The sequence below is a fragment of the Stylophora pistillata genome, chromosome 13 (assembly GCF_964205215.1).
Source record: "Stylophora pistillata chromosome 13, jaStyPist1.2, whole genome shotgun sequence".
Lineage (NCBI taxonomy): Eukaryota > Metazoa > Cnidaria > Anthozoa > Scleractinia > Pocilloporidae > Stylophora > Stylophora pistillata.
This window is the reverse complement of record NC_142531.1, coordinates 15,416,610-15,439,114: the sequence shown is the minus strand read 5'-3', so window position 1 is coordinate 15,439,114 and position 22,505 is coordinate 15,416,610. Positions and strand designations below refer to the sequence as shown.

The following is a 22,505-nucleotide window of genomic DNA, read 5'->3' as shown; positions in this document are numbered from 1 at the left end:
AATATGGAGGATTAAAGAAATAATGGCTAAAAGAGGTAAATAAAACGACTTTACATGTTATTTTTGTTTGTTACTGTGTTCCTATGCAACACATTTACTTGGCCTCATAATGTCTCTCTCCATCCAGAAATGCAAAGGTAGAAAATTAAGGTATAGTCAGTAGTAAAGCTACCCAGAAAGTAAAATCCTGATAACCTCTAGTCCCTATGCCATTTGATCTTGTATGCAGACCTTGGCCCTTTCATGTACATCATGATCTGAGTTTTACAGCACAAGAGTGCCATAAAAAAAGGGGAAAAAAATATATCATCTTCAACCAGACTAGACATAAATCAGTGTCAGTTTCATGTTCTGGTTTGTTTTTCAACTTTCAGTGGCATTATACTTTTTTTTTTTGTATTGTAATCTTTATTTAGACACGATCAATTCATCAGCCTATAAAAATACATATCACATACGCTAAGATATTTAAAATTAAAACTACATACTATAACACTAAAGCTGTTTTCCGTGAATGCCGTGCGTTAGACTTAAAAAATGTCATTGATCTTACATTTAAATAACCCCAGAGACTCTGTGTTCCTTATATCGCTTGGTAAATTGTTCCATAATGTGGCGCCATTGTAGCTAAAGCTTTTTCTGTAATAATTAGTGCGCGGTAGTGGAACATTAAGCTTATTTTCAGAGTCCCGGAGGTCATAAGCGGAGTCATGCCACGTAAACTTTGAATATAGATACCTTGGAGCTAGCCCATGCAGACATCTAAACATCATGGTGGCTTTATGGATTTCCTGCTGAACGTTCTCAAGATTGCTTCCCGCATATGTGAGGTGCGTGTCATCGGCATACATTCTCGGTTTACAATTTGATAAGCAATTTGGAAGATCGTTGATATATAATAAGAACAATAATGGACCGAGAATGGTCCCTTGAGGGACGCCGCAAGTTAACGAATAGCTACTGGATAGCGACCCGTTGACAGAGCATTTTTGTGTTCGGTTTTCCAAATATGACTGAAACCATCTGAAAGATTTTCCATGTATACCATAATAGTTTAGTTTCGATAGAAGGATCTGATGATCAACAGTGTCAAAAGCTTTTTTCAAATCTAGAAAAATGACTCCATTGATTTTCTCGTTATCAATATTATATGCCCAAGAATCTGTCGCTTCCAACAAAGCTGTTACAGTTGAATGATTAGCATGAAACCCTGATTGGTTTTGACATAAAATATCGTGCTCTTCCAAATAGGCATATAACTTTTCATAAACTATCCTTTCAAACACCTTCACCATTATTGGAATCACCGATATTGGGCGGTAATTGTTAGCATCACCGCGGTCACCTTGTTTATAAAGAGGGGTAATCCTTGCATATTTCCAGTCGTCTGGGAACGTCCCTTGGCTAATAGATTGATTGAAAATATCACATATCGGCATACAAATGAGATCAGCACATTCCCTGATAAGCCTAGCAGATATTTTGTCAAGGCCTGTTGCCTTTGACTTGTCTAGTTTATTTAAAAGTGAAAATACTTTAGTTGGATTGGTGGGTTGGAGCTTAAACCGTTTATCTGTTGCGGTAAGATATCTTTGATAGCTACCACTATCACAATTTATCTCACTGGCAAGTTTTGGACCAATATTAGCAAAGTGGTTATTGAATTCGTTTGATAGATTAGTTATCGTTAATCCGTTCACTTTTAGTTCCCTGAAGGAAGTTGCTATTGGTTGCTTGCACTATAGCAGACATTAATTTTTAGAAAGGTATCCCTATAAGCAATTCCTACCAAACTTGTGTACTTTTCATTTGTTTACCTAACTTGTTTGGCACATTTCATGGAAGAGTTACAAAAAGTAGAACTGGATAATTATATCGCTTTGAGTAGACTGCAAGCCAGCTGTTAACCCATATTTTGACATACAGCTTGCTTAAATAGACCAGTTATTAATTGCCAATTAACAAGCAGACTCCATGTTGCCATTTCTCTGTTCAGTAATAGCAGATCACAAATGACGTCAAATTGTGGTAAGGACAAAAGAATGGCAGAGGAGGTGCAGCCAAACATGTTACTGATGTTCTGAACACATTTTGATATCTTCTGTGGTTTGTTACTGCACAGACCCATGGCAACATGAAATCTATTTGGTTTATATGATAACAAAGTGAAATGTTATCATTTTTGACGTCATATTTATGCATCTGTCCTGCAATAGATTATACTAACCCTTTAAAACATATCAGCTAGGAAATGATTTTCAGGTGATTATCTACTACCAGTGATATGGGACCTTCATGGCTTATTTTTTCTGTTCCTAAAACACAAAATTCCTCTTCTAGGTCACAGGGGTTGGCCCCAGCATCAGGTTGACCATGCAACTATTATATTCTTTTTAGTAAATGTGGCAGTAAGAACTTTCTCCTTCCATGTGCAAGTTTGTTTCCAGTCATAACTGCCATAGATCTAGTTAGCTGTTGTACAGTGTACCCTTGTATCACAGAATTCCCATAGATCCACTTGTTTCTGTCCTTTTATAAAAACTAACATGCCAACTTGACCCTTAATTTTTCCTTTACATCTGTACATCAGTATGCCTATTCTCAATACTGTTCACCATACATTTCCTAAGGAGCTGACAAAGAGAATCTGTTTAAAAATTAACAGCTTGGCCAGTTGGTGATCATTTCCATTATTCTTGTGACCCTAATGTGTGATTCAGGGCTGATATTGTAAGGAGAAATTAGCTGGTAATCATCCTAAGGGCTTAAAGGATTGACAGGCCTGAGATTATTCCTTGCCAGATGGTGACATTCACAGTCTACCCTTGATTAATCAACAAATGGTAAACACCACAGTGTACACTATTGAGTTAGGGATGCACACGGGAGGTTGATAAGCACTAAAGAAGTGCAAGAATCACACAAGGTGATAGCCGAGAGCAACTCTATAGCCTCTTGAGTGCTTAGCTGAAACTTCCCAAGTGCATCCATAACTCACTACATATTAGTGTACACTGTGGCATTTACCATTTGTTTTAAAACATAACATTGCCACATTGTAGCAAAAGAATTTTCTTTTATTTAACAAATATTGCGTGACCAGAAAAACAAGCGCGTACAGAACACTAGTCTTTGCATTTGCTCACATCAGTAGCGTACACCCACGGGCAAATGGTGGATGCTGAATTGACCAATCAGAGTGCACCCTATACTTTGCTTATGTTATAAAATACTGGTAAGTTGTCCTCAAAAGTCAAGAATTTCAAAGACACTTTTGAAGAGATGATGAAGAGTGGTATATAGATGAAAAAAAATCTTGTTATGTTTATTTTGTTATGTTTATCTTTTGAAGAGATGATGAAGAGTGATATATAGATGAAAAAAAATCTTGTTATGTTTATGTTCTGGAATGATAAAATACAAGTGACAGCTATCGGGAATCTCTTAAGCACGGAGGGTAAAACCCTCCAACTCCCAGAAGTGATTAACATGTAGCTTCTCCCCATAATAACCACGGAAAAAAGGGCAATGAGATGGGAGAGTGAACAAACAGATCTTGGGAATCAAAGGGACAATTAGAACAAACTAAATTGAGACCTCAAGCTTTCTGTATTTGATTTCTTTTCACACAATCATTTACACCCTTTGCAAGATATACTAAACTCTGCAAAGGTTATCACAACCTGAAGTAATTTCTCAGGTTTTGTTTTAAAAGCAACAATCATTGTAAGACTATTTATTTTTCGTGCAGGGAATAACTGCAACTAAAAAACTGCTGTGTCAAATGTAAAGCAACAAAGCTACCCTGTCACAGAAGAATTAGGAGAAGGTTGTATCCCTGTCAAAGCCCCTGGTGGCTATAAGTTTACCCTGGTAGACCAGGATGTTACTAGTGGTGAGTTGGAACATGAATGAATGTTAATTTGGTGCCCACCTAAAGTGTTACATGATTAATGCAATGAAAAAAAAATGGTGAAATTACCAGCTTCTTGTAGATTAAAATCTTGGATGAGGTTTTTTCACAGAAAACTAAGCAATATGGAATATTCATTACCTCCACACCCTAAGATCAGTATGCATTTTCTCCACACTGCTCTCTATATTATTTTCTAAGATGCCAACCAGGAGAAATTGTTTACCGTAACAGTCAAGAGCTTCTTTGGTTGGCAATCATTTCCTTTATTCTCCTGACCTTAATGTTTGATTCAGGGGGGTGACATTGTAAGGAGAAATTAGATGCTGGTCACTCTTAGGGGTTAAAGTGTTTACAATAAGATGTTTATGAGTTTGAGAATTCTGGTGATATCTATGATGGCGACTTAGCCTGCATCAGCTTTAGGGCATCCAGATTGACAGCAGATTATCTAATTATTGGCATATGAATCTACTAGTAATTTAAAATTAAAGACAAGACATCTCCATCTTATAATTTTATTTGGTTTACAAGGACACATTGTTAGGCTTCACACTTCAAGTTATTCACTTTGTATCACAGAAGAGAGTAATGTGACCAATCAAATTGAGGCATTGTGATAGACAGCTAGTAGATTTATAGAAATAGAAGTTATAGATTTGTCTAAGAAGCAATGTCCAACAGAACTCTTGGAACATCGAAAATCGACTAGGTCTCTATACTCAAACCTTCAAGACCTGCTGATGCAGCTAAACTGTAAAACTAAAACATATGGTGATAGAGCTTTCTCTACATGCACTCGGAAGATTTGGAACTCTATTCCATTTGAAATAAGACAATCCAGAACAGTTTTATCATATAAGAAAAACTCAAGACCTTCCTTTTTACTAAATTTGTTAAGAGTAACTCTTTATCATATTTTTAATATTTTAGCCTCTAGTTTCTTGGTATATTGCTTGCTTTTTATTTTCTAAGTTTTTAGAGTAAATTTTCATGGTTTTAGGATTAATTTTGTAAAGCGCCTGGAATGAGTAGTGGATGTGTGCACTATATAAATGGACTATTATTATTATTATTATGATTATTATTATTATTAATATGAACTAGTAGTTGCTTTGGCGATTTTTATATGTAGGTCGTTTTTGTTATCAAAGTTAGTTTGGGCCTGTTACGAGTCAGATCCTAGAGAACCGAATTTAATAGATGTATTCTGTGTCAACTAATTTGGAAATGTACGAGAGGAAAAACCATAACCCACGCAAAGTTATTACTATTATTATTATTATAATTTTCTTGTTGGCGGGTATCTAAAGTTTTCTTTTATTTTAGGGCAATTTTCAAGCTGAATGCCTTTTGAATTTTGCCTTTTGAATGCCATCATGTTGAATTTTTGTGGAGTTTGCTTACAAAAATTTTATCAATTATATTCTTTGTATATAATCTTGAATTAGTGATTAAACGAAGTGTGTATCCATGAGTTTTTCTTGGATTTTTACTAGATATTTTGATGCATTTTTCTTCGATTTTTAAGCATTTTATTATAATTTTTGTAAATTCTTTTAGTGATTATAGTGAATAAAGGTATTATTATTATCATCGTCTTCATCGTCACCATCATCATCATCATTATTATTATTATTATTATCATTATTATTATTATTATAACAAACCCATTTCATCATAATTTTTGTAAATACTTTTAGTGATTATAGTGAATAATAATAATAATAATAATAATAATAATGATAATAATAATAATTATAACAAACCCTCTCTCTTTTTTTTCTTTAACAGATCCAGTGAGAAAAGTTTCTCTTGGAGTTTCAGACCTTACCAAATCTTTGCTTTACTGGCAAAACTTGGTGGGGATGACACTGTATCAAAAGACAGAGACAACAGCATTGCTAGGTTATGATTTAGACAAGTGTAAGCTTGAACTTATTCACCTCGGACACCCCGTTGATCGCGCTACAGCATTTGGACGCATAGCTTTCTCAGGTCCAAGCATTTACAGTTACCAGAAATTGAATCTTCAGTGAAAAACGAAGGTCATACAATTCTTACACCACTTGTCAGTTTGGATACGCCCGGAAAGGCCACAGTGGAAGTAGTTATCTTAGCTGATCCGGTAAGTTTGAGGAGGGAGGGCACTCCTGTTCTTTCTTGTTCGTTTTGTCTTGTCCTTAGCCTTACAGGATATAAATCGTAGAGTAGGAAAATGATGCACTGGCTTTCCTCAAAATGTTATAGGAAAGTGAAAGCATTTAGGGCTTGAGGTTAGGCATACCTGTTGGAAAATTTATCAGACCGTCCCTCTTCTCCGCTTGGTGGGAATTCATCAAATGTATTGGTCAGCTAATCTTTTGGCAACAATTTTGGTACTATCATCAAATTTAAATGTGTTGTTTTACTTTTCATTTCAGGATGGACATGAAATTTGTTTCATTGGCGATGGAGCATTTAGATAGTTGTCAACTGTTGATCCAAAAGGAGACCAACTTCTCAATACAGTAAGGGTGATTATTTATTTTATATTGTGCTCTATAAGTACGTATAGCAAATATTTCAGCAAATTCCACTGAAATCCCACTACCACTTGCCACAGGTAAAGGAAAAAATATATACGACTTTTCAACTGTTGAGAACGTGAGTTAAGAACTTTGTAAGAAGTGCTCGCATCTAGTTAACCCCCAGGACGCTCGTTTCTCCGTCGCGGAAATATTTGAGATGCGTCTTGGAGAAGTTTTCGGGGATTGGACACTAATAATGAGGCGAATAAGGAATCTTTACAGACCTCTCGCCGGCTCGCGTTGCTTAAGGCCTGGGCTTGGACTCTAATAATGAGGTGAATAAGGCATCTTAACAGACCTTTCGCCTGCTCGTGTTGCTCAAGGCCGGGGGTTTGTATAGTATTAAATATATTAAACCAGTAGTTTCACTAGCAACCTTTGTGGCTTCCCTTGGTGTTGATGTATGGGATCCCATGAAAATGGGTTCCCACTCCACTGATGAGCAAACTCGTGATCAGTGGGTAAAAAAGGAACAAAGCGTATGCAAGGGTGGGAATGAGTGTGTAAAATGAACATAAAAGTTAGGTGTTAAAATTGAGGGAGCGACTTCTGTAACAACAGCACGCTCCTAAACTCAATTTAAAATTGTAAAAAATATATGTTATATATTATTATTAAATATAAAAATAAATAAATAAATAAATAAGTAAATAAAATCAAAATAAAATAAAATAAAATGAAGTTAAAATATTATCTAAGAGTAACTATTAGAAAGAGAGGGCGAAGTATTTAGGGTTAGGGTTAAATTGCTTATTTTTTATTTGAGTTTTGATTATAGTTAGGGTTAGAGATTTATTAGGGTTAGGGTTAGTGTTAGTAAGGGTTAGGGTTAGGGTTATATTAGGGTTGGGTTAGGGTTTGGGTGGGGTAAAGGTTAGTAATAGGCAAGGGTTTTCTTAGGGTTTGTTGAATTAGAATTATATGAAATACATATATATGAACTGCGGTTATGAAACGTATATGAGCACGATCCTTCGCAGTAAAGCACTATTTAGGCAATAGTGAAAATCAGACCTGAAAAAAATTCAGGCCTGTACGGGATTCGAACCACTGACCTTTCCTTCAATTGTTTGTAAACTGCTGATGCAGTCTGGCCAAAGTTCCCCGAACAGTGTTGTGATGCGCATTTGATCATATCGACATGTTAATTTGCGCAATATGAATATTAAATTATTATTATTATTATTATTGTTATTATTATATGGCACCCGTCTTTCAATCTTTTAGTTTTGTTTAGACCCAAATTTTGGTCGTCATGACAGCGTGACGTCACACTTTAGAACTCTATTTGGGTTACATATGTTGAGAACTGTGCGCGCCAAAGTAGTCTAACCAATCATATTGTTTGTTTCATCTTCGAGTTCAAAACTTTCAAAATGGCGTCCTTTGAAGAAGCGTTTGATGTTGTTAGTAATACATTTCGAATTCCTAGTTTAAATGCGCAGCAAAAAACTGGAATTAGGAAAATAGTTGAGGAAAGAAAGGATGTACTTGTCAATCTTCTTACTGGTTTCGGGAAATCTCTTCTGTATAAAGCACTGCCACTCGTGTTTGATCATACCTCACAAGAGCCCGGTCATATCGTCGTCGTTGTCTCAATGTCTTAGTTTTCAGCCACGTGACCAAATTTTGTAACGTAAGTCGCGACCGCCATGCCGGTGGACATCTGTTAAAGTAAATATGGCTTCGGTAGACGTGCCTTCGAGCGAAAGTGTTCCTTTTTCGGAGAATTATGGCAGTCTTACCGGTTCTGCTAAGGCCAGGTACCGAGTAAAAGTTCTTATCTGTGGATTTGATCCATACACGTCAAAAAAATCGGAGTGTAGCGAGGATTTAGTGGATTATCCTAGCGTGGAATATCCCGACATATTTGTGAATTATCTGGTACTCCAGACCTCGTGGATAACCGGGCAGCAAATGAAAGCGTATTAGTCATGTGTGGGACTTAGAACAGAGCCTGATGGAGAATGGATTTGCCCTTCATGTGCACCATGAAATTGATGTGCAAGAATTTGGAATTGCTGGTATAAAGAAATGTTGTTGATGATGTCCAAAGTTATTCAGTTCTTGCATTTATTTGTTATACCTTTTGATTACAACTGGTACATTTTTTTAGCTACCTATACAAAAAATGTTAACCCCTTCATTAGCCACTTTAGGCATTTTTATCGTTGGTTGAGTGTTTTATTAGTATTAGGAACCACCATAATTATTAATAACTACACAAATTTAATTCAATTCCGTTGACTGTAAGGTATGGATTAGGCCTAAAAGTTATTTTTCTTAACTTAGAAACTCCTTGAAGAGGAAATTGTTGCTGAATTAAACATATTTTCTCAATGATACCTGATAAAATATTGATACTCTCACAAAGGGTCTAAATACTCTAATTAAAAGGCACAGACACTGATATATTAGTAAGGGCACAGCAAGTTACTGCAATTTTGTCTATTGGAGCCAAGTCATCACCTTGCCGAGCTGTCACCAGCTGAATAGAGAGTATTTCTTGCAGTATAGTGTACTTTCTGCGGACAAGACCCATCGCCCTTTCCACATGGATTCGGACATTAGCAATTTTTCTGGTTTGCTCCACTTCCTCTCCAGACAACTATTTCTTACCTCTAGTAAATGCTGGTATATGAAGGTGAGCTTGATAAAGACCAACAGGGTCAACAATATCAAACCCCTGTCAGCAAGCACTATGTCCCCAGGTAAAAGCTTTCTCAACAAACCAGACTTTTCTGTGAGATATTTGTCACTCACTCTCTCACCCCATACCTTTGAAATGAATGAGATAACACCTTGTGGTGTTACACCAATAAGAAACTTTATAGTTTTGTGATGTTTATAATTAGACCAGGTCATTGCCCTAGCAATTAGCGTTAAATCCAATGTTAATCAAACCAAGAAATTTGTTGACTGTAAAATCCTTAAACATTGATTCGAAAACGTTTTTCTTCAAAAACCTATTTCTACCTGAAAAGCCACATGGGGCAAAGCCACCGCCAGGCAGTTCCCGGATGGTCACAACAATTAGGCTAGATGGTCTTTCCATAAAGATCTCAAAGCAGTCAATGATGACTGCAACTCTCTTGCAAAAATTGTGTTGGAAAACTGCAGGCATGGTGGCTTGCAGTTCCTCATGCTTTGGCCACTGGATTAAAAACTTTAGTCTGATAGACACTACATGTGTCCACTTGTCAAAAATTCTTGATGTGGTTGGCACAGATATATTGGAACGAAAAGCTAAATCCTGCAATGGAGAATTGAGTTTAAGTCTAGTTAAAACTAAAAGAAACTCTTGAAACTGGCCAAGTGCATTTTGGGTGGTTACTTTTATGCGAGGAGCAATAATATTAAAAACATGCATTAAAAGGGAAAATGTGGGGACTCCTGTATAAAACTTGGTTTTTTTCGTCATTATTTGTAAAGCTTTCCATAGTTAACTGAAGAGACAGAAGTTGTCCCTTAGTACACATCAGTGATGTGTTGCAAGTAGATCTGCTGTCTGTCCAGTTGAGCCATATCAAGGTCAGTCTGGTAGCATCCCTCTGACAAAACCTTTTCTTCAGTCTGGCAAAATTGGTCATGTTTATCATTATCATTACAATCACTGTTGTCAGCAAGGTTAATGGCATCATCAATTGGACATGAACCTGAAGTGCCATCATCAATGGGACATGACCCTGAAGTGCCATCCTCAATGGGACATAACCCTGAAGTGAAATTGCTTGTGCATGCTGCCATGAAACATATAGATGCATCATATGTCAAGTGTATAATTTTATTTAGTAATGGCTGTATAAATATTCCAACATAGGCTTGTAGGTGGCATGAATGAAAGGCCAAAAACAGGGTTGCTGTTGGGTTTACCTGGGTACACATCCCCATTTAAAAATGTACTTCACCATTTTAAAATGTACTTGACATTTTAGGAATCTTAGTTCCTGAATGAACCAATCAGATCTCAAATACATTTTTAATGAGATCTTTGGGAAATAAGTTACTGTGTCAACCAATCAGATTTGGGTTTGTAATATGAACCTTACTCTTCAGGAACTAAGTTCCTCAAATAACCAATAACATGAAAGAATATATGCCATGTCATATCTAAATTAAGATTTGTCTGTTTTATTTAAGTCAACACCAGATAAAAGAGGGGCCGTAAGGGGGGGTCACGCGCACAGTTCACGGCAATTAAAAAACGCAAATCACGAAACACGGTAATTAATTTTTGAGTTTCACGGTTCACGGAAAATAAACTTACACATGAGAGAGACTTGTCGCCTTACCCTATATATATCATATTGTTGACAGTCGTTTTAATGTATTTCAGAAAGCGCTCAACTCGTGATTGTGTCATGATTGGTAATGTCAGATTCGGTTTCACAGCTTTGCTCTGCAGCAGACAGGCAGTTGCTTAAGATTTCAGTCTCTCGTTGAATTCTTCAATCTCTCTGTCACTGTCACACTGTGCCTCGTCTCCAAACTCGTTTGCAGACACCGCTGCCTCAGGCCAACTGTCTTGAAATCTGTAATTGCAAGGTAGTATAAGAAATACACGATCCACTTGACTACTGAAGTCTTAAAAGTTTTAATAACTGATATTATCATTCAATCTTGAAAGTTAGCAATTAGAACTGATATTATAAATGTGGATTCATCTTGTCTTGGTGTAACAACAACTAAATACGCCGTTTTGCAAAAGACCTTAAGATACATCAAGAAGTAAATAGATCAGAGGATCTTTAACAGAAAAAAAAAGTAAAAGAAATGTTTTACTTAGGCTGATGGTGACAGATTGGTTAGTATAATATCACAATCTTACAAACAATGTGAAAGACTCTTGCATGTTGTCTAACTCTAAATCACGATCACTGTCATTTCCCGCTGATATTCCTTTAGGGGAAGCGACGTTTCACATTACACTTCCCTCACTTTGACTTTCTTGATCTCCTCCGCGGCTTCCACTCTTCTTCAGGAAGGCTTCCATATTTCTTTTCATTCCAGCCATTGTTGCATTGTGTTTCTTGGCATTATCTTCCTCGTTTCGACGGTTTTGACAAGCTGTATTAAAGTGTTCTGTAAGGCAGCAACAAAATATGACCTCCAGTGATCTTTACTTTTTTTAAAGAAAACAATGAATTTTAAACACCTGCTTTATTCTTTGACAATACAGAGGTTCTCTGGATTGTCTTCTCCAGTGGTTTTCTTTTAAAGTAAAATTGATGATGTTACTTCAAAGTGAAACTTCCGAAGCTTTAAATAGAAATGTTTCTGCAGACAAGCTTGAAGGATAATGCTCAACATTTTACGTACTTTTTTTAAAGTATCGAGCTTTAGTCTACAGAGTCTTGTCCGTTGGTACAATCTTTAACTTCTGGCAACGACTACACCTTATAGTAAATTCATTGACCGCTGTGCTATTGAACATACTTGCCAGAGCTACAAACACATTGCAAGGCTAATTCACTAAATACATTAAAGACAATTTAAATAATCATCGTTATCATCATCGTCTCTATCATAGTAATAAAATGATAAAATTTTTAGGAAAAATCATGGCTGTTAATAATAACAACAATTCTTAACGATTTCTTTTAGTCGCACATAGCCAAATTTAGATCATCCAACATCTGGGTCTGTTGTTCATTTCGCTCAACACTTTCGCCCTGTTTTAGGCACTTTACAAGGTGGTCGTCCTCTACCTTTGAAGCTTACCTTTTCCTTCCACCTCTTGGCTTTCGTTTGCTGACTTTGCTCTTTTGCTGTTCTTCGCCACCAGCAAATGTGATATTTATCACCGGGGAATCTTTCGAAAAGACGATTTCCTTTTTAAGAACATTGACTGAAAGAAAATAATGACAATAAAATTAATTAATCAAATAATAATCTTTTGACTACGTCCTTTTTATCTTTTGTCTATCTATTTTGACATTTATATTGGTATCATTTTTTCTTGGCAGTTTCAAACCCCACTCCAGTCTCTTTCGTAGTCCATAAAAATTAAATTTAAGTTGCGTTTAATCGAGAAAAAAATCTGTCCCAATATTCTCTTCCTAGTCTTCCTAGGTTGTTCCTATTCTCAGGTCTTCTCATTATTGTCAACACGCCCTTTTGACAAAGCGAGCGATGAAGGATCATCAAGAAATATCTTAGGAGGTGTGTTGAATATCGGCTCTATCAACCCTAACCGAAATCACGGCTCTCATCAATGACTCACTTTCTGTATAATTTCTGAGAACATTGTCGATTCTTAAGCAAACTTCAAATCAAATATGTAGGGGGGACTGAATAAAACTTTTCTAGACTTCTAGTATTGTAGGGGCCTGTTTACATGGAGATAGGGTTACCCTTCTAGAAGGGACACCCTCTTAGAAGGGTAACCCTTGCCTATTGTATTTTCCGGCTTGGTTTACATGAGAGGTAGGGTCACCCTAGGGGTAGGGTCACCCTATCTGCTTGGTGGGGTAACCCTCCTGTGAGGGCCAACTTTTTGCCATGTAAACACTTGAGGTAGGGTCACCCTCCTAGAAGGGTCAACTTTTGTGGGTTCAGTTTACTGTCAGATTGCCGCGAAACTCTGTGATGGCTTCGCGCGCGTATAAGCCCGAGGAATATTTTCGCCGTTTTGTGGTGGCCAAATTGTCTGAACAGAGTTCGAAACAGTCGGAGGACAACAGTGTCGACATTTCGAAAAAAGACATAGATGATCATGAATTAGTGGTCGACGAGAGTGCCATAGAAAGCCGCTCGACTCGTAAAGATATGGAAGAAGGCTTGCCACGTGAAAAATCAAAGAACTCACAGGGAAAATGAAAAGCGTCCTTCGCCACTGCTCTGTGCGACCAGGATTCCGCCAAATTCTCCCTCGGCGACAAAATGGCTCTCCTTCGTACATGCCTAATTCCTCGCATTGCAACATTGTACTGGGCGGCTACCTGTAGCGCCATTCGCTCTTGTCGGCGTTTTTCTATTAGGGGATACGACAGCAAGAACCCACAGCACTGAAAAACCGCAGCCAAAGAGGCAAGCGCAAGGAAAATTGAATTTACCGCCAAAATACTTCGTTTGTCCACCGTTTTGGTTGTTCTGTACTTAGCGACTGCGCAGTTATCTCCCTCGGTGCCAAATTCAATAATCGCGATAGCCCTGGGGACAAGACTTTGCATGCAAAAGGGGCTATCTTTTGCCTCTTCTAGAAAGGTGACCCTCCTAAGGGGGTCACCCTATCTCCATGTAAACAGGCCCTAAGAGATGTAAGAAATTAACGCGAATTAAAACAATTAACACGAAAGTATGGATATTAGACACCTTTCAAAGGTGACTATCAAGTAACATGTGTCATAAATTGTGATCTCTTATCAAATTTTCATGATGAAAACACTAACATTGTAAAACTGCAGAATCGACAAAAAGCGGCCTTTTCATGTTCCACTGCTCTTGTGTATTGATTGAGAAAGCTTTACTGCTTTACTGCCTTCTGCGCCTTTGGCTAGTCTGCACAGTTTAAGATCAATAGATGACCCTATCCCCCGCTTGTCAGCTTCGGCCTTGAGGACCGCATCTTCAACTATATGCCTTTTCAGGGCATCAAGGGAATTATGTTCTCTTTTCAGGGGAATTCTGATCCTTTCCTTTCCCCCAAGAAAACTGAAAGATCCAGGAGATTTAGGATCAACGAAGTAGACAATCCCTTCTAAAACACGAAACGGCTCTTCGCTGACTTCGCTCTTCGACATTGTGGGTCGTGAGGAATGAAGACAAGACGTCAGACTGAATTATCTGAAGACCTGATCATTGTTGACAAAGGTCGCATCAGCTTTATTTTTGGATCAACGGATCATGCGAAACCCTATTGTTTGGTCACGCAAGCTGAAGAAAACAGGCACGGCGATCACCTGGAGAGTTCCTTTGTGGGGTCTACGTAGCCGTTCACGGAAAAAGGGTCGTTTTCGTGTTTGTTATCACGGGTATCGGAAAATTATTTCTCTGTTTCACGTATCACGACAATCATATCATTCACGGTTCACGAATTTTAAAACTTTTAGATTACGGATCACAGAAAATAAATTGGTCCGATCACGTTTCACGTGAAACCCCCTTACGGCCCCTCTTTACAAATTGTGTAGCAAAGGTTCAAGTTTACTTAACTGCTAGCATTTGATTATGGAAGATGTTAAACGAATTATTCTAATTTTTGATGATTAGTTCACCTCGTAAATACAGTAGTAATTAGCTGTGTTTCAGTAACATGATTATCTTCAATTCGGCTTACATCCTTTGCAAAAATCATGTAACGCAATCGTTGTCTATCCCAAAATAGGGCGGAAAAGTAAGGTGATAAAGTTTCTCGTGCGGCCACAGGTCAAGTTCTTGCTTACTTTCTAGTAAGCGTTACGGTATCGTGGCTATTGTAATGCCATTATCACATTCGTGACATGAAAGCTCGTAAAATCTTCTCGCTTTGTGAGAACGTGTCGTTTACATAATGAGGTTGAGAAATTTTATCACGGGGTCACGATCATTTGCACAAGGACAAGGACCCTGACTATAAAAGGACTTTTGCCCTGGGCAAGCCGTCAGTCATTTCACCCCTGACACCGAACTGTCGACATCAACCAGTCCGTGACCGTGCGATATCGGCGAAACTATTGTAACCGAAAGGTCACTTGCAGCCGGTGCATATCTCAAACTTCTACGAATTTTGCCATTTTCGTTTACGGCAAAGAAAAGATGATCGGCTCCACTCAGTTGGCTCCACGGAATGTACACCCGCTTGCGATGTCATTTCTGTAAGGAAGGCAAACGGCAATAGGGTTGGCGGTGAGGACTAGCTTTTATGACCTTTATTATCTTTCACAAAAATCCTCTTCTCATACCGGTTTTGTATTGTTGTAATAAAGTGGTTAGTTTCTTCGACGTTTTGTCTACGGGATTTCATGTGACACTTATACAAGAACTCCTCTGCAATTAAACAAGAGATCACGTTGGATAGAATTTTTATTTGAATCGCGCTCCATTTCTCCAACGGAATATGTGGTGTTGAAATACGAATCCCGTGGGTGCTCATATAAAATAATTTCGGTCACGGATTGGAAACATGTCTGTTGACTGAAATCCGAAGGAAAACAAATTATCATCGGCTATATTGCCTGAACGGACCTCAAGAACTATTGAAAACCTCGACCTTTTCATAAGTAGCTAGTGAAATAGGCTTCTCGTTGCAACGCGCGTCTAAAATGTTCAGGCAAAAAATATCCTACATAGTGCCGTGTCAAAATACTTAGAAAACTATGTTCCTTTCAAAGGGACCTATTCTCGAACTTCGCTCTATTTTTTTTTCCTTTTTTGAGGCTTTTTCTCCCCATAACTCAAAACGTGCGATAAAACATTGGACCCGTTTATGTCGGTTTGGGTGGCCGCGTCGCTGGCGAGATGAGAAGCCTGAGCGAACGAGCAAGATGTAAACAAAGAGGAGTGACTTTCACTTACCATACCTCTTTGTTCAGACCATTCGAATAAGTCTAAGAGTCATTCCATCAAAATAACATTTGCCATCGGTGTTCGACTCGCTAAATGAAGGCGTTCCTTCAACCGCTGAATTCTTGTCCTCACGCTTTGCAATCGCTCTTCCATTCCGGGTTCGACCGCCAGCTCCAGTGTATGACGGACTCGTAGACCTCGCGCCGCTATTTTGGCTTTTTTTTATGGAAAATCCGCCATGGCAAAATAAAATGCAATTTTAAAGCTAAAGACTAGTTAGTGCGCGACTGTAGCAACCGTAAAATGGATCAATTCGAAGTGGAAGATGAGTTATGTCGCAACATACACGTACACACATTTACATACATGTACATAAATGTACATATATGTACATGAAAATCACTCTCTCTGAGCATGTCACAGTACTGAGATCCTCTAGTCAATGATATCGACGGCTCAACAAGTTGAGGCAAACGGAGGGGAGTCAGAGGGCCAGTACGACCATCTCGCGATAGGAGGAAACGTTAGGAGCGCGAAATTCAAATTGCAATAGCCTAATTTTTTGAGTTTTGCAAATGAAGATCAGTATTTCTCCATTCGTCCCTTTTTAATCGTCAATAAAAACATTTTCAAGTGGAAATCAATTGAAAGAAGACAAGGATATCGGTCTTCGTGTACAAATCTCTTTTTCCCCCTTCACCTTCCATTAGTCAGCCATCTTCGATTAGCCATGGAAGCAAAGATTGCGTTACAAGACGGGGGAGGAGCTATCCCTTTTATAGTCAGGGTCCTTGTTTAACCGAAGATGACTTGACAGTCATTAGAAAAGATAATGGTCATTTGATCGCTTTCTTGATATTCGGCTTTCGGCGCAGATAAAAAGCGCGGCAAAACTGTTGGTGGCAATTTCTGTCAACGATTTCTGTAGAATTTTATGCAATCAGGCGCGTTTCCATCGCTGTGTTAACCACGGTGTATTCAAAACATTTCTATTGTACGTGAAAGACAATGAATGGAACTAATTTTTACTGTAAAATTACAACTGTGACAAAGCTTTACAAAAAGCTTGTACACGTCGAGGGCTAAATAAAAATAGTAAAGCCTCAAAGAAGAATATATATTTTACTAAAGATAGCATCCAGTTTGATGTGAAACATTACTGCACTTAGCTTAGCAGAATGTCCCATCTATTGTTATCTGTTTTATCTGGTGTTGACTTAAATAAAACAGACAAATCTTAATATAGCAATGACATGGCATATATTCTTTCATGTCATTGGTTATTTGAGGAACTTAGTTCCTGAAGAGTAAGGTTCATATTACAGACCCATGTCTGATTGGTTGACACAGTAACTTATTTCCCAAAGATCTCATTAAAAATGTATTTGAGATCTGATTGGTTCATTCAGGAACTAAGATTCCTAACATGTCAAGTACATTTTAAAATGGTGAAGTACATTTTTAAATGGGGATGTGTTCCAACATATCTGTCTTACTAAATACAATACTGTCCACAATTTGAATTAATTGAAATGAAAGGGATAATATTTTTCCATATAAACTTGCATTCTGGCACAGTGACAACAAGAAGACAAGATGCAAGTGCCAACATTATTTTTAGTTAACACACAACACCCTCCCTCGAAGAAACTTGAAACAAGTAAGCAAGTATGCGATTAGGACCGCATTTGGGTCATGACAAAGTACACTTACAAGGTGTTTCAGTCTCGACAAACTGGCTGCATTGTATAACATCCTCCACACCGCTGTCTTGGGTAGTACTAGAGGAAGTTAACTCATCATATTTCCCCTTGATTTCATTCCTCTTTCGAGCACGAGCATTTCGATCAACTGCCAGGGAAACATTTTTAATTTTGTCGTGACCAAGATTTATGGTAAGTGCCCAGTAATGGTTGGTGGTGTCCTGGAGCTCAGCACGTTCTCCCACAAGTAAACATTTATTAATGTCCTATTTCTTTGACAAAATTTCTATGTAATGATAACAAATCGTTAATTTAGGTCATTTTGTCGGACAATTCGTAAGAAATAACTTGGTTATCTCCTGATAATTCACGCAAATTCAAAGATGACAGACCATACGTGCGAACATGTGCGCGAGGTGATTCGCTATCATTTGGTTCGGTGGACAATTTTATTCCTTGTGGAAGCGAGGACTGATTCCCGAGAAGAGATTAAAAATTTTACCAAAGTATTTCACATTATCTACTTACCAGAAATAAAATGATTGCTACAAACGCGAGAGTTTTCAGCTTTCTCAGTTGTCGTCAAACTCCTTTCTGTAAATACTCGCGAAACAGTCTTCTTCGGGCTTCGCTCAATTTGTAAATTTCTTCTCCCTTGTTAAATATTATCAACGGAAACCGCTAAAATTTAAATCTTTCTTTATCTCTTGCACTGTTGTGTCCGCAATTCTTCACTGCACAAATGTAACCCATTGATTAAGTGCTTAAAACACAAAGACCTTCGACAACCGTGACCTGAGTTCACCTAAATCCCCTTTGTTTTGACACCACGAGATCGGCCGCTTGTCCACCAGAATGGCCGACTTCCGGTTCACAGACCATTGCATAATTAGCCGTGACGTAACGTGAAAACGAAGAATTGGGGAAAGCCTTATGAACGACTAAGTGCCCCATTTGAGGGAGCTAGGGCTAAAAGCAGGTAACATAAGTTCACTTGCGGATGGTAAACGCACTCGTGTTGAAAGCGACGAATATTCCTTAGTTTACGGATCCCCTGAAGCGTGGTTAAAGAACGAACGTTGGAGATTTATGCTGACGAACTCTGTGTATTCCAAAAAACTCTGTGCCATTGCCGTCGATGAAGCGCATGTTGTAAGACAGTGGTAAGTGTTTAAATAAAAACGAGTCTGCAGCAAAATGTTATGTTACATGTATGTTTTAAATTGAGCAGTATAAAGGATAGGACAATAAGAATGTAAATATTGTAAATAGAAAATGTAAATAGTGTAGTCAGTATTAGTAGGCTCTCATGTATTGTACATTTGTGTTGTTCCAGACTATTCATAGACTACTTAACACTGCAGTGGCATACTGAATAGACAGTGTGAATTCTCAAAAACTATGGACTACAGAATTCAATTTCCCACCAGGCAACAAAACAAAAGTGTTTTGTTTACTCTGTTTATCTAGCTCTGATACCCCTGAGCATGTTTTTCTTGTGTTTGTTTATCCAGTGATATAATTTTGGGGCATCTAAATCAATACACCAATAGAACCAATAGGAAATCTTGCCGGAGTATAACGTCCCTGTTGGCTGATCGTGGTAGAAATATTAGAATTGGCTGTAGCATTAGAGGTACAAGTCGTATTGATCGGATCGAATTGTAAACATTTCGAGGATTTCCCACGGCCCGAAGCTTGGATTTCTCCACCGTCGCTCTCAACGCTCAATAAACTCTTCTTTCTGGGAAGTTCTCGATCCTTGAAGATTCCCTACAATTCATCTTTGAGCTCTTCAAGATGAACAGAGGCCTTTTTGAACTTGATCAATCGTCGGTAGCGAGCTTTACAAACTGAAAACTCGCTGGTCGCTGAATAGCAGCTCACATTCACATCCAGACAGGAACTAATACTCGCCGGAAAATCAAAAAAACTTTTTCTAAAAACAGAAATTTTTTCTTTTGTCTCAACTGAAGTGGAACAAATAAGACAACGATCACTTTGCAAAACCTTCTTCAGCGTTTCCTCCAGCAAGAAACTACGATGAAATGCAGAATTAGAAAACACGGGAATAACGATATTGATTACAATCTCTTGTGCTCTGATTGGTCACATAAGAAAAAATTTCAGTGATCTCATTGGTGCTTCCTGAGTCAACTCAAACGTGCTGGTATCTGTGCGAGTGATCTTGTTTTATTTTACTGTAGTACCATAAGATCGGTTTTAGAATACGCATGTCAAGTATTTCACTCCAGCCTTCCGTTCTATTTATGCGAAGAGCTGGAACGTATTCAGAAGCGCGCCTTGCGCATTATCTTTCCTTATGCAAGCTACAACAGCGCGCTCAAAGAGGCAGGCATCTCCTCTCTTTACGACAGGAGAGCATCTCTATCGTTTGATCTTTTTAATGACATTGTTCTTGACATTAATCACAAGCTCGCTGGTCTGCTCCCACCTAAAGCTGAGCACCACAGGCAGCTGCGCAGCAATAGGAACTTTAACGTGCCAGTGTGCAAGACCGATCGTTTTAAAAAATCCTTTATTGTTAGCCATAGCCTAAGGATGTAAATATATATGTTTAAGTATGTATATTTTTTTAACACAAGATCATCCTAAGTGAAACTTTTTTATTAGATTTGTATATTTTTATTATTAAGATTTTCAAACCATTTTAACTATGAATTTTGTTTCTTGTATTGTATATTATACACGTAATTCAGTCTTCGGACTGCGAGGTGTTTCTTTTTAATAAACGATTTATCTATCTATCTCAATGACAACAAAAGGAAAGGAATGTTGTTCGAATGTGAGCAGCCGTTTCTGGGGAGGAGCGTTCCGTGACGAGACTAAAAACGGCTGCGAGGGAGACGAGGTTTTCACTAGCGACGCCAGCACAAGCGCAAGCACAAATACTCTTATTTCTCTTCCATTTCCGATTTTCACCGTGATAACAATCACAACAACTGTAAGGGTCGATCTGCACAGAGGACAAAACCGTTTGTTTTACCTTAGTAGTCTGTCAACACATAACTTTTATTGGTGCGGACTGTTTCTCCTGCAAGGACAAAATATTGACTTGGACAAATTTATCAAAGGAGCCGCTGTCCTGCCTTGGAGGCCTAAATTTCGTTCCGTGTTATCTTCTTTTGTTTTCGCGACAGGCGTTACTGACAAGTTCCGGTTCTTTCTGACCTCTTGCTCTATCAATCGCAATGAAATACACTAACGGTCACGTTCAACTGATCGAGCTACACGTGTGGATTACGCTTTCTACTTGAACTGAAATCCTAACAAATGGAGTGTCTATGGTCCCATACACAATTCGCCTCAGTCAGGTGGTGTAAGTGGTACGCAGCAGAATGTGCTGGTACCATGGCAGGATAGACCGTGATAAACTTGTCGATCATTTGTCCAAAAAGCCAAGACCAGCGTGTAATTGTACAAAAATCAGGTTACTAGGATGGCAGTAACTGTCTTTAATTGCAAAACTCAGGGATTCTAAAACTTTAAAACGACTTAGAAGAGTCCTGGGAATTAGTCTTGGAATAGTTTGGCAAATTAAGTTATGCGGGCTTATAGGAGCAGATCAGACGGTGACAGGAATTGACGGCTTTGAATCCGTCTTTAATTAATGCACAGACTAAACAAGAATGTGTCATGTCAAAATGTGTCCTTTGATTTTGCCCAGGCGGTGTGCGCACTCTGATTGCGTTTCATCATGGTCGCAAAACAAAAATTGGGTCGTTTGCATCTTAACGCATTGGAGTGAACTTCTTTGGTGGCAGCGAGATAGCGTAAATATACGTGGATTGTAATGGGGATTCACTGGCTGTTACCGTTCCTTCGAAAGTTAGAAAGTTTGACGGGCTTGCGCGACTTCCGTCGTTCCTCCATGACGAATTCGTTCTTAGGAGGCAACTTACGTTATTAAGAAACATTCAAAATTGCAATCTGCCTTAGAATCTCGACACAAGTGGCAACAGTTACACTCGCAACCGTTGGCGGGACAAATAATTTCAAAGTCAGAAATTATATTCCTAGGCACGAGTAGTTTAACAGGGAACGATTGACCCTTGACATGCAAACGCATATTAAAGAGACAAAGACCCTGTAATACACGAACTTCTTCCACCAAGCGTAAATACGGGATTTGTAAAAGGAGAAGCCCCACGCCTCCAAAGAACGAATTTATCTCGCTCCACGTTTACTAAAATCGTACAGAGTTTCAAAATACCCTTTAAGAACAGAGGAATCCCAGATGAGGGTTTTGAGAAACGTTTCTCAGGAGTTCCTTCTGCAGGAGAGAAGTGTACTTTAAAACAAAGAAAATAGCGCGCACACAGAAGAAAATATTGCCTTTTGAAACACAATCTCATCCGGCTTTGCCAAACCTCAAGAACATACAGATGGGGAACTGACACCTCAAAACTGACCCTTATTATTACATTACAAAGAAAAGTCATCAAGAGATATTCTAATAAGGGCTAAACTTTGATGTTAGAAGTTTTAAAAGCACCAGGTAGAGGTTTTCATAGATCAAGTGAATTTTTTCATTGCAGTTATTAGACTGTCCTTCAGAAATGATCAAGATAGGAGAATCACCACACGACGCTCGCGATTAGTTAAATTTTCCCATAGTTTCCCCTCTACTAACTATGATTTCCCTCACTTAGGAAAGTAGATTTACAACACGATTGAGTACACATAATAAATGTCCTTGCAGTAATAATACTATGTAATGCAACACACTAAACGCAACAATGGGCCTTTTCGCTCCATAAAAGGGTCTCAAACACTATCACTCAAAATGCATAAAACATTTGTAACATTGGA

General features: G+C 38.2%; 1 protein-coding gene, 1 long non-coding RNA gene and 1 pseudogene across 4 annotated transcripts in view; 1 reads left to right on the top strand and 2 right to left on the bottom strand.

Moving 5' to 3' along the window:
• LOC148717818 (glyoxalase domain-containing protein 4-like) overlaps positions 1-7,341 on the top strand; it is a 9,440-nt pseudogene extending 2,099 nt beyond the window's left edge. The window contains exons 2-4 of the transcript XR_015994468.1: positions 1-35; positions 5,708-6,041; positions 6,337-7,341. The exon at positions 1-35 is cut by the window's left edge and continues 35 nt beyond it. The product of XR_015994468.1 is annotated as a glyoxalase domain-containing protein 4-like (transcript). The remainder of the gene's footprint in view (positions 36-5,707; positions 6,042-6,336) is intronic.
• Positions 7,342-10,702: 3,361 nt separating this feature from the next.
• Positions 10,703-11,552, bottom strand: LOC148717817 (uncharacterized). Its single transcript, XR_015994469.1, has 2 exons — positions 11,422-11,552; positions 10,703-11,015 (listed from the first exon to the last, which is right to left on the bottom strand). It is a non-coding gene; the product is annotated as an uncharacterized LOC148717817 (long non-coding RNA).
• LOC148717816 (uncharacterized) lies at positions 11,059-15,009 on the bottom strand. Of its 2 annotated transcripts, none has more exons than XM_088742566.1 (3): positions 13,875-15,009; positions 12,205-12,331; positions 11,059-11,565 (listed from the first exon to the last, which is right to left on the bottom strand). In XM_088742566.1, exons 1-3 carry the CDS (start codon positions 13,912-13,914, stop codon positions 11,556-11,558), a joined length of 177 nt encoding a protein of 58 aa, XP_088598692.1. In that variant the 5' UTR covers positions 13,915-15,009; the 3' UTR covers positions 11,059-11,555. The 2 variants fall into 2 exon arrangements, with proteins under 2 accessions (XP_088598692.1, XP_088598691.1); XM_088742565.1 differs by lacking the exon at positions 13,875-15,009 and adding an exon at positions 13,292-13,868.
• Positions 15,010-22,505: the final 7,496 nt, after the last annotated feature.

Coding starts and splice junctions, on each gene's coding strand:
- LOC148717816 (XM_088742565.1), bottom strand. CDS start 13,655: ATGCAAAGTCTTGTCCCCAGGGCTATCGCGATTATTGAATTTGGCACC. Junction 12,332..13,291: donor GGACGCTTTTCATTTTCCCT/GTGAGTTCTTTG, acceptor ATTTTCTTTCAG/TCAATGTTCTTAAAAAGGAA.